The sequence below is a fragment of the Oryzias latipes genome, chromosome 2 (genome assembly GCF_053564925.1).
Source record: "Oryzias latipes strain Hd-rR chromosome 2, Olatipes_Hd-rR_3.1".
Classification (NCBI taxonomy): Eukaryota; Metazoa; Chordata; class Actinopteri; order Beloniformes; family Adrianichthyidae; genus Oryzias; species Oryzias latipes.
Genome location: NC_136238.1, coordinates 23,774,859 through 23,790,086, shown reverse-complemented (window position 1 = coordinate 23,790,086; position 15,228 = coordinate 23,774,859). Strand labels below are relative to the sequence as shown.

The 15,228-nt window shown below is 40.6% G+C and overlaps 1 protein-coding gene and 1 long non-coding RNA gene across 2 annotated transcripts in view; one reads left to right on the top strand and one right to left on the bottom strand.

The window, feature by feature from the left end:
* The window catches only part of LOC144988595 (uncharacterized), a 63,016-nt gene that overhangs the window by 9,587 nt on the left and 38,201 nt on the right, over nucleotides 1–15,228 (bottom strand). The gene's annotated exons all lie outside the window — the stretch shown is intronic.
* Nucleotides 1–15,228, top strand: part of LOC105355311 (NACHT, LRR and PYD domains-containing protein 12) — a 29,718-nt gene that overhangs the window by 3,630 nt on the left and 10,860 nt on the right. Inside the window, exons 2-6 of the mRNA XM_078935092.1 lie at nucleotides 6,969–7,047; nucleotides 7,209–7,416; nucleotides 7,556–9,365; nucleotides 9,461–9,634; nucleotides 14,340–14,513. Coding sequence (XP_078791218.1) covers nucleotides 7,350–7,416; nucleotides 7,556–9,365; nucleotides 9,461–9,634; nucleotides 14,340–14,513 — 2,225 coding nt within the window. The 5' untranslated portion in view covers nucleotides 6,969–7,047; nucleotides 7,209–7,349. The remainder of the gene's footprint in view (nucleotides 1–6,968; nucleotides 7,048–7,208; nucleotides 7,417–7,555; nucleotides 9,366–9,460; nucleotides 9,635–14,339; nucleotides 14,514–15,228) is intronic.

The following is a 15,228-nucleotide window of genomic DNA, read 5'->3' as shown; positions in this document are numbered from 1 at the left end:
TGAAATAAGAGTTTCTTTATACATTTTCTTGAATATTTGAATATTTGAACACACCGACACACAGAAACTTTTCTTTGTGGTTCTTATCAGTTTGATCTTGAAGTTCCTACATCCCCTCAGGCCTTAGCCTCCTTCATTTTCTAAGAACTGTTTTTGGATATTGAATGGTAACGATTTCCCACTGGCTCTGTATAAAAGTTGCGCAGTGTAAAAATCCACAAGGTCATGCAGTTTTAAAAGTCTAGATTGATAAAATAGATCGTTTGTATGATCAAGATATCCGGCTTTATGTACAATTCTGACGGCTCGTTTTTGAAGTAAAAAGAGAGGATGTAGTGAGCTCTTATAATTATTCCCCCAAATTTCTATACAGTAGGTGAAATATGGTAGTATTAAGGAGCAGTATAATAATTATCTACTGTTGTATCCTAATATACGTTTAGATTTATTTACGATTGAAATACTTTTTGAGACTTTAGTTTGTATGTGTCTGATGTGTGGCTTCCAACTTAGTTTGTCATCGATTAAAAACCCCTAAGAATTTTATTTCTGTAACACTTTCGATTAAGACATTATTTATTTCAATTGAGACCTCTTTATTTGCATTGAAGTTTCCAAAAAACATCACATTGGTTTTATCTAGGTTCAAAGATAATTTGTTGTAATCCATCCATAATTTTATTTTATTTAACTCTGTGTTCACCACCTTGATAAGTTCCCTATGTTTGTCTGTAGAATAGAATATGTTTGTGTCATCAGCAAATAATGAGTTTCATAAGCTTTGAAACATTGAATATGTCATTTATGTAAATATTGAATAGCAGCGGGCCTATAATTGATCCTTGTGGGACACCACAACTTATCTCTTTAGTTGGTCTTTTAAGAAAATGGGGTTGCTGGCATGGCAGCCATCTTAGGAGAGGAAAAAATTGAAGTTCCAAGCATGCAAACTCATCACATGAAACGACACATCACTGGAAAGCCCAGAGTGTCTTCTACAGGGTAGAGTAGGATTTGGAAAGGTATCTTTTAATTCCTTAGAAATATACAGGTAAACAAAATGTCCATTATAATGGACGTAAAAATTAATGCGCCGGGTCTCAAATAATGAGATCCAAATAGTTTAATACTGGTTAGGGTTATTCATTAAGTTTGTATTTCTGAACAAAACTAAGTAATTTCAAGCCATTCTTCTTTTTCATATAAATGTTAGCTTGGGGTTGGGAGGGACTATTGTGTGTGAGGGAAATCAATGTAGAGTTTAGGAAGGACCACCATTCATGTTTTAACGGCGTTCAAAGTCATTTGTGTTAAAGCGTTTTAAGTGACAGTAGTGCAGGGTTTTCCACCTGAAGTGGCGGTTCTACACTAACTTATTCCCCTATTTTTATTTGCCAATTTGACACAAAAATGAATGGATTTTTTTAGACTTGTATTTTAAGGGTGTCAAACTCAGTCGCACAGGGGGCCTAAATCCAAAACACACTTTAGGTTGCAGGCCGAACGAGATAAACATTTATTAAATACACTAAAGCTAAACTTTTAAAACTATTTAAACCTTTAAATCTTAACTTTCTGAGCATAAATATAAATAACAAGACAAATGTGAATCCAGAATAAATCAAGTAAACCCTTAAGTAACGTATAATATTTTGTTCTGCATAAAAATATATTCTGGCAAAATTATACAAATATGAACATGATGCAGAACAAAACAAACAAAGCCTGGAAATATTAATACTAAGAAATAACAAATCATTATGTTTTCTTTGCTCTTTTGTCACTTTTTTTTTAGAGATGGCATCATTTTTAGAAATAGGTTCATTTCCACTTGTGTGTGATGTCCTGTGTGTATCTTTGTGAAAAGTATCAGAGGGATTGGATTTTTTTAAGAACCTGTTATTGTGAATATCAATTTTAGGTCTTAGAAAACATTAAAAAGTAAATCATGGAACTAATCACTGGGATTCCTCCAAAAATTAAACCGCTACCGTCAACCAGTGTTCCTCTGCACACCAGTGTTCTGTGAGAGATGGTCAGGTGTTGCGCGGGAAATTATTAATTTTAAGAAATGGCAGAACCGGGGCTACTGATCTGTATGGATCGCGAGTCATCCTTGAACCCCTAGTAGCTTCCCCCAGGATGTGAACCACACAATGAAGCTCAGAAACGCAAGTCTGTCTGGCATCAGCGTCCCCTGTTTTTCACTACAACTCCCATGATGCATTGGGTTAATGTGACGTCGTGTCTTGCTGCGCTGCTGTTAACTGTCGTGAAGCACAATAAACACAAACATCTGTTCCAACAGTTTGCTGATCTTCATAAGCATTTTATTTCTCCAAAGTTTTTGTTGGAGAAAACAGGAAATGGAGTCAGAGATTCCAGTGTTTGGTTCATCTCTATAAAATACACGGCTGTTTTAATAATGTCTGATTGTCTTTTTGTCTTATTTCTGATAATCTGAGGACAAATTTGAAACAATAATGACACGATTTAATCACCCAAAAGAAATTGAATATTATTGTTAAGGTTACTTTTTTAGTTTAGACAAAAGAAAAACTAAAATTAGTGGAGAAGAAAAGGAGAAAGGAGGATTTGCTTTTATCAAGTTCTTTAGTACAATAATCAATTCAAATATTTTTTCTACAGGGCCCCGTCTACATTTTCATTTACATTCAAGATGTATTCTCCACTGCATTTATTTGCATTAGGGGTGTAGCGATTCATTTTAATAACAATTCAATTCATAAAATAATTTATGGTTGCCGATACGACTCCTAGTCAATATTGGTTCATTTTGAAAATGGATCCTGTACATCTTTAGCCCAAAATTCAACCAGTGTGACTCAGAGATGAACACCTGGATACGAACTGTTCAGCTGAATTCCAGAATCTTTGTATTTCTAGCAAGATAATCAAGTTTTATGAGAATTTTTTTGCAATAAGTAAAAATATAGTTGGAGTAAGACTTAAAGCGCTTCACTGAGCTGAAATTTAAACTAAACTAATAAAAAAACAGCAATACTTCTTGGGTATGTCCTAATTAAAATATTATTTGATCCTTGAGTCAGTAAAATTCATGTTTTGGGTTTAACCAGCTCATTGAGTCGCTGTGTCTAGGTTTTCTGGGCGACTGACGCCCTGGGTTCTACTGAGTCCTGCCATTGGATATATCTGTATCTTGTTACTCTAGCTTGCTTTATCTAAAATCTCCCATCACTTCAGTCTGGGTAAATTTTGAATTAGCCAGCATATCTACCTTGAAAGTGTGGGTTGACCTGCCTGCTCTCTCTCCTTCACACCTCCTGCGCATGTGGATTAACTACGTAAGAATTGCAATTGCCTGGACCGTCCTGTCTGTTGTTAAGCAACCGTTGACAGCACTTCTACAGTGCCCTGCTATGGAACATGCCAACTTTTGCTCATCTCCACAAGATCCACCACCAGCGTTGCTCCAGCACCCTTACATCGTACATGTGCCCTGTCTGAGATGCACTCACTGGATCTTCCAGGGCAGTACTTCCAAATCAATTTAAATATTTCTGGTCATCTGCCCACCGCCCTCTGAGGAACTCTCAACACCGCCCTGATTACAGTGTCTTGGCCCACTTAGCTTGGTCGGCTAACAACGCGACTGTAAAGCATGCATCCACGGCCATCTCATCTGTGATCTCGTAGTTGATTGGAAATTAGATGTTAGGTGCCAAACAGACGTGGCAGCAACCAAATGACCTTTCATCTACTCAAGGACGCTACTCCTCTGGGAGTTGTTTACGCCCTGAAACCTCGCACCACAAGCCACAGGGGGAGGTCTCGCGATGATCAACCACAAGAACTGGAACATAGCACGCTACTGTCCCTTTGTATTCATCATTTGAGACAACAGTTCATCCATTTTCAGGACCTGCTCCTACAATTGTTACCATTCTTTATCGACCACCAAAACTTAATTAAAAAAAACTAAAAAAACTAAAACTAAAAAAACTAAAACTAAAAAAACTAAAAAAACTTAATTTATCTCTGCCTATTCTGCCTTTTTAACACCCCAATCATCTTACCCAACATTATACTCCTGGGGGACTTTACTATTCACATGGATAGCCCTCTGAACACTCTTACCAAAGACTTTGCACCCTTTTTGGACAGTTTTAGCCTCCATAAATACATCAACTTCCCCACACATACCATGGGGCATAGAGGTGTAATAATGAATATATTAATTGATTAATCAGTTTCTATTCCATGGATCGAACCAGATTGTCTGAGGCTGAATCGAATTGACCAATACCATTAAAAAAAATTGTTTCAGGATTAAGTAAATCGATGATCGTATCAAAATTGGAAAATAACATATGGATTGAAACATGATAGGTTTATTTTACTATAATATAGAAACAACCAAATATATCACAGCGGACATCATACGTGTGATGGCAGCAAAGAAATCATTCCAGTCCAATGTGTGGAAACACTGAATTTAGCAAAGATGTGACCACACAGTGTGCTAGAATGTTCCCTTTGGATTATACTGATGTGGAAAAACAACAGTGGGCTGAACTTTAGGAAACTAAAATGTAAATGGATGTGACATTAATTTATAAGTTCACTTGTTTGTTTCTAAACATATTTAATTTATACTTGATTATTTTGGAAGAATTACAAGGAATCTGAAAAACTTTGCCTGCACTGTTCAGTACCGGGTATTTATCTCTGAGTCACAGTGGGTAAAGTTTCGACTAAAGATTGTTATGTTAGCTGCATTAGCCTACCACTGGACTGATATAAACCAGAGCAGGCATTACTCTCACATCAGTGTTTTTTTCTGTGTTCACTTCATTTCTGTCCAACCGGATACAGAACAAGAATCAATAGTTCCTTTTTGCTTTATCCAACACCTCCCCTTTTTAATTAGAACACTCCCTCTTTAGTAACATTAACAAATCCATTCCAGAACATAAGATTTCTCCCTATCTAGGGTATAATGTCACATTAGCTTATTCAACTTACTTTGTTTTTCTTTTCTGTTAACCAAACACAAACTTCCTCACATATTTTTTTTCTGTTAAGCAAACACACATTTCCTTACACCATTCCCTTTTTTTTCATTTCACAGATCAATCGCTTTGGCTGACGTTACACGCGTCCTAAAGATGTCACATAAGCTGACGTAGCAGTGTCCTGTGTGTTATTACTACATACAGTACACACCAATAGTTTGAACACACCTTTCAAAGAGTTTTCTTTATTTTCATGACTATGAAAATTGTAGAGTCCCACTGAAGGCATATAAACTATTAATTCACACGTGTAATTATTTACATAACAAAAAAGTGTGAAACAACTGAGAATATGTCATATTGTAGGTTCTCCAAAGTAGCCACCTTTTGCTTTGATAACTGCTTTGCACACTCTTGGCATTCTCTTGATGAGCTTCAAGAGGTAGTCACCTGAAATGGTTTTCACTTCACAGGTGTGCCCTGTCAGGTTTAATAAGTGTGATTTCTTGCCTTATAAATGGAGATGGTACCATCAGTTGTGTTGTGCAGAAGCCAGGTTGATACATAGCTGATAGCCCTACTGAATAGAATGTTAGAGTTTGTATTATGGCAAGAAAAAAGCAGCTAAGTACAGAAAAATGAGTGGCCATCATTACTTTAAGACATTAGGGTCAGTCAGTCCAAAAATTGGGAAAACTTTGAAAGTACAGTCACAAAAACTATCAAGTGCTACAAAGGAACTAGCCTAACATGCTGACCGCCCCAGGAAAGGAAGACCAAGAGTCACCTTTGCTGCGGAGGATAAGTTCATCCGAATCACCAGCCTCAGAAATCGCAGGTTAACAGCAGCTCAGAGTAGTGAGCAGGTCAATGGCACACAGAGTTCTAGCAGAAGACACATCTCTACAAAAACTGTTAAAAGGAGACTGTGTGAATCAGGCCTTCATGGTAGAGTATCTGCTTGAAAACCACTATTGAAGAAAGGCAACAAGCAGAAAAGACTTGTTTGGGCTAAAGGACACAAGGAATGGACATTAGACCAGTGGAAATCTGTGCTTTGATTTGATGAGTCCAAATTTGAGATTTTTGGTTCCAACCACCGTGTCTTTGTGTGACGCAGAAAAGGTGAACGGATGGACTCAACATGCCTAGTTCCCACTGTGAACGGTTTTCCCTGTTTGAAAAACTGTCAAGGGACGGGGATGGTGACACAGATCGTACTGTCGTTTCTGGTTTGTTTTGTACTGTCTCTGTTAAGTTTTGAAATTGTTTCATATGTCGCCATCTTGGGAGAAGAGTCACAGGCTGCTGTGGCAGTGTTGTCTTCTGCTGTCTGCCCTTCAGCAGCTGTGACTGATGTACACAGAAAGACCCTGCCCACACAGACTGGCGGGCTCTTGCCCTGCATTTGACTATGCCCTGATGCATGAATCTGATTCAGGATCTCTTTTCTCTTATTTTGCGGAATGACCAGTCTCTGTCCTCTTAGCAACAACTCGACAGCCAGATTGAGATTGTCTTTTTCCGACCAAGACTCACTCCAGCTCCCGCGGTGGCAAGTGCCTTTTGGGCCAGCCTGTTTTAAAGTACTCGATAACTTTCCCACAGACAGGGTCGGAGTGTTATTTTTTATTTCTCTTAGTCTGGGTTCCATAGCAGGAATGCTCTAAACTACAGAGTCCACAAAGACTTTGACCTCTGCGTCATTGTTCAATTCCTCTTGTGTGAATGTGTGCTTTACCGGTGCTCTTCACAGTGTATCTGCAATTATTAAGCACTTTTCAGGAACTTGCACAATGTCGAACATGAACTTCATGAGCCTCAAACGAAACCTCAACACCCCCGGTGGCAACTTATCTAAAGCATTGGTGCTCAGCAAGGGTACAAGAAATTATTGTTTGTCAAAAACATGTTATGGATTCAGCAGATGTGTGGGTCCAGTAGAATCTGATTGATTCTGATTCTCCACAGACTGGACCAGCAGAGCTCAGAGACTCCCAGTGGTCCGTCTGTCCAGCAGCATCAAACACAGCTGGACTCCATCTTTCTGGTCTGTACATGAACAACAACTACTGTTCCATCATTCTGTCCACAGTCGTCTCCATGCTGCACTTTGGACACCAGTGGACTGTCAGTGTGTCCAACATGGAGCTGATGTTTGGCTCCATGACTTCACTCTGATTGGCTCATTCATCTGGAATTCTGTTGCAGCTGCTGGAGGACAACATTGTCACTTTTGTCAAGAAGGAGCTGAAGAAGATCCAGAAGCTTCTGAGTCACAGGGAGGAAGAGGAGGAAGAGGAGGAGCTGGAGGATGAAGATGAAGAGCAGAGGAGCAGCAGAGAGTCTCTGATGAAGATCACAGTGAACTTCCTGAGGAGAATGAATCAGGAGGAGCTGGCTGATGGTCTGCAGAGCAGTAAGAGGATTTCTCTGAAGGTTTCAGCTGCTGATAAATGAAGATTTACTGATGTCTGAACACATGGAACCACAGGGATTCAAACCCTCATCATTCAGGGCTGCAGAGAGTTGATTTACTGTTTGTTGTCTTCATTCAGGATCTTCTGCTGCAGTTTGTCGACATGAAGTCCAATCTGGTCTGAAGAAGAAGTTCCAGTGTTTGTTTGAGGGGATGACTAAAGCAGGAAACCCAACCCTTCTGAATGAGATCTACACAGAGCTCTTCATCACAGAGGGAGGAAGAGGAGAGCTGAATGAAGAACATGAGGTCAGACAGATTGAAGCAGCATCCAGGAAAGCAGACAGAGCAGAAACAAGCATCAGACAAGAAGAGCTCTTCCAACTCCCAGCTGGAAGACAAGAACCAATCAGAACCGTGATGACTAAGGGAGTGGCTGGCATCGGGAAAACAGTCTTAACACAGAAGTTCACTCTGGACTGGGCTGAAGGCAAAGCCCACCAGAACCTCCACTTCACATTTCCATTCACTTTCAGAGAGCTGAATGTGCTGAAAGAGGAGAAGTTCAGCTTGGTGGAACTTGTTCATCACTTCTTCCCTGAAACCAAACAAGCAGGAATCTGCAGCTTTGAAGACTTCCAGGTCCTCTTCATCTTTGATGGTCTGGATGAGTGTCGACTTCCTCTGGACTTCCACAAGACTCAGATCCTAAATGACCCTAGAAAGTCCACCTCAGTGGCTAATCTGCTGACAAACCTCATCAGGGGGAACCTGCTTCCCTCTGCTCTCCTCTGGATAACCACACGACCTGCAGCAGCCAATCAGATCCCTGCTGAGTGTGTTGACATGGTGACAGAGGTCAGAGGGTTCAATGATCCCCAGAAGGAGGAGTACTTCAGGAAGAGGTTCAGAGATGAAGAGCAGGCCAGCAGGATCATCTCCCACATCCAGAGATCCAGAAGCCTCCACATCATGTGCCGAATCCCAGTCTTCTGCTGGATCACTGCTACAGTTCTGGAGGATCTGCTGAAGAGCAGAGAGGGAGGAGAGCTGCCCAAGAGCCTGACTGACATGTACATCCACTTCCTGGTGGTTCAGGCCAAAGTCAAGAAGGTCAAGTATGATGGAGGAGCTGAGACAGATCCTCACTGGAGTCCAGAGAGCAGGAAGATGATGGATTCTCTGGGAAAACTGGCTTTTGAGCAGCTGCAGAAAGGAAACCTGATCTTCTATGAATCCGACCTGACAGAGTGTGGCATCGATATCAGAGCAGCCTCAGTGTACTCAGGAGTGTTCACACAGATCTTTAGAGAGGAGAGAGGCCTGTACCAGGACGTGGTCTTCTGCTTCATCCATCTGAGTGTTCAGGAGTTTCTGGCTGCTCTTCATGTCCACCGGACCTTCATCACCTCTGGACTCAACCTTATGGAGGAAGAACGATCACAGAAGAAAAGATCCCTAATGACTCTCAAACTGAAACAATATAGTCCAGTCCAGTTCTACCAGAGTGCTGTGGAGAAGGCCTTACAGAGTCCAAACGGACACCTGGACTTGTTCCTCCGCTTCCTCCTGGGTCTTTCATTGCAGACCAATCGGAGTCTCCTACAAGGTCTGCTGACTCAGACAGGAAGTAGCTCGCAGACCAATCAGGAAACAGTTCAGTTCATCAAGAAGAAGATCAGTGAGGATCTGTCTGCAGAGAAAAGCATCAACCTGTTCCACTGTCTGAATGAACTGAATGATGGTTCTCTAGTGGAGGAGATCCAACAGTTCCTGAGGTCAGGACGTCTCTCCACAGATAAACTGTCTCCTGATCAGTGGTCTGCTCTGGTCTTCATCTTACTGTCATCAGAAGAAGATCTGGAAGAGTTTAACCTGGAGAAATTCTCTCCTTCAGAGGAGGTTCTTCTGAGGCTGCTGCCAGTGATCAAAGCCTCCAACAAAGCTCTGTAAGAACTCTCAGGAAAATCACCTTCAGTCAACAAATGAATTTGAGTGGAAACATGAAAGATTAATAACTGCTGTCTGTCTTTGTTTTCTACAGACTGAGACACTCGAAGCTGTCAGAGAGAAGCTGTGCAGCTCTGTCCCCAATTCTCAGCTCTCAGTCCTCCAGACTCAGAGTTCTGGACCTGAGTTTCAACGACCTGGAGGATTTAGGAGTGAAGCTTCTGTCTGCTGGACTAAAGAGTCCAGACTGTAAACTGGAGAGTCTCAGGTCAGGTTTCATTCAAATGTTGATTCTCTACCACAAGTTCTGTCTGTTTTTATCCGTTTCTCTGCATAGAAGGAAAAAGAAAACAACATTCCGCTTGACTGAAAAATCCTGTTTTTTCCTTATCTGATGGTTACAAATGTGATTCTGTTTATTTTGCATTAGACCAAACAGGAGATCCTAAGTCCATCCAGGAGTTTGTTTCTTGATAAACTTCATATTCTGTGTTCTTTGAAAGAAAACATAAATCAATCTCAGAACTACAGATTTCAATGGACAAACAGTTGCAACAGATTTCTATGGAACCATTCCTATCTCATAATTCAGAAGTCAATACCCAAAATGCTTTATTAAAATCTGTGTTCGTTGTCTCAAAAATAAAATGAAAAATCTATCCGCCGAATGGCTTTTTCTTTTTCAACACTGCTTTATGCTTTATCACTTAATCTAAAATGATGAAGGAAATGGTATTTAACATTTCATTTTCTGAAAGTTCTCTGGTAAATGTGTATCAAATTTCAATTAAAATTATCTAATTTACCATTTAAAAGGGATTTACAGAATTGCTTTTTCATTTTCACAATATAACTGCATCAAATAAATCAAAGATAAAATTAAAAATCAATACTTCAAAATGCTCTTTTATTTTCTTTTTCAAGTCCGCTGATTCTGTGACATAATTAAAGCGAAACGCAAAGAGAGGATCACATCCACCATGCAAAAAATGCGATATCAGTGCTCACTCTTCTTCATCACTGATGCGCGTATTTGGTGCTGGAAAAAGAGGGACAAAATAAGAAAAGAGTGTGGAACAAGAGGTTGGGACGTTTTGTCAGAAGCTGGAAAGTTCAGCATGGCAAAATCTGTGCTAGAGCTGTCCTCGAATAGCAAAACCCTCGGGAAATAAGAGGAGACGATCTTCTAAATGTGTTATTATCGTAATGATTTTTATAAAGGGCCTGTTCGCTCATAATTACGGATCCCGTGCCCTGACATTAAAAAACAAAAATTTATCTCGTTCCCACAAATTAATATCTTGTTCCCACAAGATAATTTTCTGTTCCCTCCAAATGATTAATTTTTGGAATAATTATTCACGTCATAAGTCATTAATAAACACCGATATGGTCTCCGTCCAGCCGCAAAAAACGCTTTCTGCGTTACCTTCCGTGTCTTTGTGACCCACATTCATCCAAGAAAGGAAAAAGAAAAACAAGAATGATCAATTTATTATTGTTTCAATGAATTTAAGAAAAATATCGTAAGATTTGTGATACCTAGGCTTGCTGCTTTGCCATACAGTTCACCGGACATATCTTCGCCGCGGAGCTCTTTTGCATTTAGGCAGCTAATTGGCTGGTTGACAGACAGCCAGCTGATATTGTAGTTAAGGTCGAATAGGAATAATAATACTCAGGCCTTGTCTTTTTTTTAAACATACTCTTTAGCAGTCGCTTTACATTCGAAGGCTAGTAGGCTACATGCTAACTAGCCAATCATTTATCCTGTTATTCATAGACACGGATGTGAGTAATAGTTGGATTTACAGCAGATACCTTCACATTTCTATCTGTGTGTGTCTTATTACATTGCATTGAAGACACGGAGGATGTTTAGAGATCAGATTAATTTATTCTAAAAAGCACAAAAGCATCGGTAATCACGTTTATTCACATCCTGGTACGCTCTCCATCCTCTTGCTGCAAAGGCCGCTTTCTGCCGCTACTTCCCTGTCTCTGAGCATTCAGTGGGGGTAAAAATAAAAGCAAGAAGGACTATTATTGTCTCTATGAAAATCAGGAAAAATATAAGATTAGGATGGCTTCTTCGCTTACCCAACTCAGCTCTTAGCATTACAAACATGGATTTGAGCAATATTCCGTCATGCATCACGCATACCCAAGATGCATTTCGGTCAGCCAATCATTGGTCTTGTTGTTAGACTTCAGTTACAGGGACACGGTGATTGGTCGAAACGCGCCTTATAATGTTTTTCTTTTATTATTTAAACAATAATAAATTGATAATTTTTTATTTTTTCTTTCTTTAACAAATGTGGGTCACAGAGACACGGAAGTTACCACTGAAAGAGCATATCCATGTTTATGAATGACTTATGACGTGAGGGAACGGAATATTATCTTGTGGGAACAAGATATATTTTAGTTTTTCAATGTCAGGACACAGGCTCCGTACATAATAATCGGTGCGGCCAATGCTTTATTCTTGGCCGAACGGACCTGGGAGAAGGGTTATGATTAAGCTAACGTGCCAACAACAACATTTATCCTTGATGCAGTGCCGCAATAGATAGATAGATAGATAGATAGATATTCTTTATTGATCCCACATTGGGGAAATTCAATTGTCACAGCAGTTCCAAAGAGCAGAGAAAAGGAAAAGTGACAGCAATGTGCAAAAGTGAGGGGTGTTCCCAAATGTGCAAGTATTAAAATACAAAAAAAAAAAAAAAAAATTCTTGGCCGAACGGACCTGGGAGAAGGGTTATGATTAAGCTAACGTGCCAACAACAACATTTAGCCTTGATGTAGTGCCGCAATGTGAAACTTGGCTGCACGAGGATATGAGGAAATAACATCAGCCTTTTTTTTTTGTCTGGACATGACTGGTACAACAAATTCACATGATTGTTTGCACGGTTTCTCAGGACTGTGCATAGAGGCATTTCAGCCTTCAAAAGCCGGTTCCGCCAACTCGCACACCTTCTCAAAGCCGCTCCTCTGCTCTGAGACATGGTTCTCCCGAGTCCGGCAGCTCGCTCACGACGAGCGGCTGGAGGGACTGCAGTCCGAAGTCTCCTCTGGAGAGCAAAGCACCCTCCCCTGCCTGCAAACACGTCTGGCTGCTCTGCACAGAGACAGGCTTCGCTAGCAGCTGGCTAACCGAGTGAGCACTGAGGTCATCGCCTTGCCTCCCCCCTTGAACTGCTGACTGGAAATGGATTGTGACACTTTTTGCGCGGTGGATGTCAAGACGAAATGCAATCCCCCCTTTGCATTTTCGCTTTAATTTTTTAATTTAATTGATTTTTAATTTTATTTTTGAGTCATTTGATGCAGTTACATTGTGAAAATGAATAAGCATTTCTGTTAATCCATTTTTATTGTCAAATTACATAATTCTAATTGAATTTTGCTACACATTTACCAGAAAACCTTTTGAAAATGTAATGTCAAATACCATTTTCTTTATGATTTTATTTAGGAGACAGAATAAGCGGTGTTGAAAAAGAAAAATCAGTATGGTGAATGAATTTTTCATTTTAATTTTGAGTCAACTAATGCAGTTTTATTTGAAAATTAAAAAGCCTTTCTGGTATTTACTTTTATTTTGAATTTTGAGACACAAATGCTTTCCCTACCTTTCTGACCCACAGAGCAGCAGCTCCTTGTGAAGAGAAATGAGGAGGTCAAACTGCAGCAGATTACCAGGTCTTTCATTTCACATAGTCTTTAGGTTAGTTTCTGGTTCTCAATCCTGATGCTTAAACAGACACTAAATCTATCCTATAATGTAGTTTATCTTGAAGGCTGGGGGCGGAGCTACCTGGTCAAGGGAAGACGGTTAGATCAGCTCACTAAGATAGTGAAAAAGATCCTAAAAGATTTCGGGGATCAGAAATGGGACTTTGGGAGCTGCAGATACAGTGGACCTCACTAAATATTATTCTCTGCAATCGCCCAGCACACTGCGAATTCATTTACATAATAACAGATCAACAATGAAACGACTAGTAACTGACTTGGACCTGTACGTGTGCAAACACACACATGGGTTCTTTTGAAGCTCCAGAACTGAACCAGCTGACCCCCTTAGACTAAAAGCAGAACCATCAGCAGCTCCTCTGCAGGGCCACATTCAGACAGTTTGGGCCCCGTGGATCCTCATTTTTTCAAGTCCCCTCTACAGTTTAGAGATGTCAGGAAATACTTTGAGAGGAGAACGAAAGACTTTTTGAGCTGTTTTTCCTGCACAAGCTGCTTTTCCAGTTTGTGCTGCTGCAGTGGTTCACTCGTTCTTATCTGAGCCTACTAAAAACCACAATCCGCATTTTCATGTTACTGCCAGCAACATGGCATACAGTTTTGGTTCGGTACCCATCACAAGTAAATACTAAGTAGTTCATGTCTCATAATAAAACAAGCTGCCTCTAGCTGAGGTCTTCTTGTTGTTTTGTGCGGTGTTGAACAGCTCAAAGAGAACACCTACAGAAACACTTCTACAAAAAGGACTAAAACTCTGTACAGCAGCAGCAGCGAGTTCCACCAAACACCCTGTGGAGGCAAACCAGAAAACAGGCAGCAGGGCATTACCTCTGCAACCAGAGGACATGCAGGGCGAAGAGGCTCACTTCACACACATACTGATCAGCGCTGATCGCACCTATTTCTCTTTAACACAGAATAGGATTTTCTGTGCTAAAGTTTCCTAAATTGATTCTGTCTAACTTAGCTTTGCTGTTAGAAAATTATTCAGTTTAAACTAGATTTTTAAAATTGAGAAAAAACTCCTCTGCCAAGGTGTAATGTATTTTCATTTACAGGTCATCGCAATTTTTCAGTCCATAATTTCAAAATGTCATCTGTCAGTCTGTCATCAGGGCGGGTCCCACCTGACTGAATGGACCAAGTTCCTGGACCTCCAGCTGCATCACTGCTCCAGAACACACTTTTCTGTCTGATTGCAGGTTAATGAGATGCAGTTTGTCAGATATCAGCTGTGAAGCTCTGGTCTCAGCTCTGAAGGAAAACCCGTCCCATCTGACAGAACTGGACCTGGGCGACAACAACCTGGAGCATTCAGGAGTTCTTTATCTGTGTGGTTTTCTGAAGAGTCCACACTGTAGACTGCAGACTCTGAGGTCAGACTCCATGTTTCAGTTGTGTTCAGATCAACATGGCTGCATTTACACTTCAGGTCTTGATACCCAAATCCGATTTTCACTTTTAAAAGTGACCCGTATCTGATTTTTGCATTTACACTATCCAATGCTGAAACTATCAAATGTAGACGTCCTCAGGAATACGTAGCTGTATTTCGGCCTTCCGCGGTCCTCCTTTGGACGCACCGCGGTTCGTCGAAACTTTCCCCGGGACTAGCTTTGTCGTCGGACCGGCAGCCGGATTGCCGAAGGCGGAAGTGCTGCTACACAGATCTGAGAAATTCTAAACCATCATATGAATTTGTGTTTCCAGTGGTGTCCTGACATAATAAAGGCTGATATAATTCCCACATGTTTACATCCAAGATGCTCATTCCGGCATTGCCCGCACGTAGTTTTAAGTTACCCCACGGCCAGTGTTTTTAGCACGTATTTTTGGCCTAATGATAATCATTCTTCGCGGTCCTGCAGCCAAGAATAAAGCACTGATCGCGCAGATTTAAAAAATTCTGAGCTAGCAGGCCCATAATAATAATCATAACAGTAATAAAAGCCCGTTTAAAAGATGCTTGTTGGTCCAAACGGCAAACGTTTGGCATGGCGAAATAGAAAAAAGCTTAGCTTGGTCCCCCACTTTTTTTGTTGTTTCTTTTGTCATGGAGGCAACGCAGCGACAGAAGGAGGCGTTGCCTTG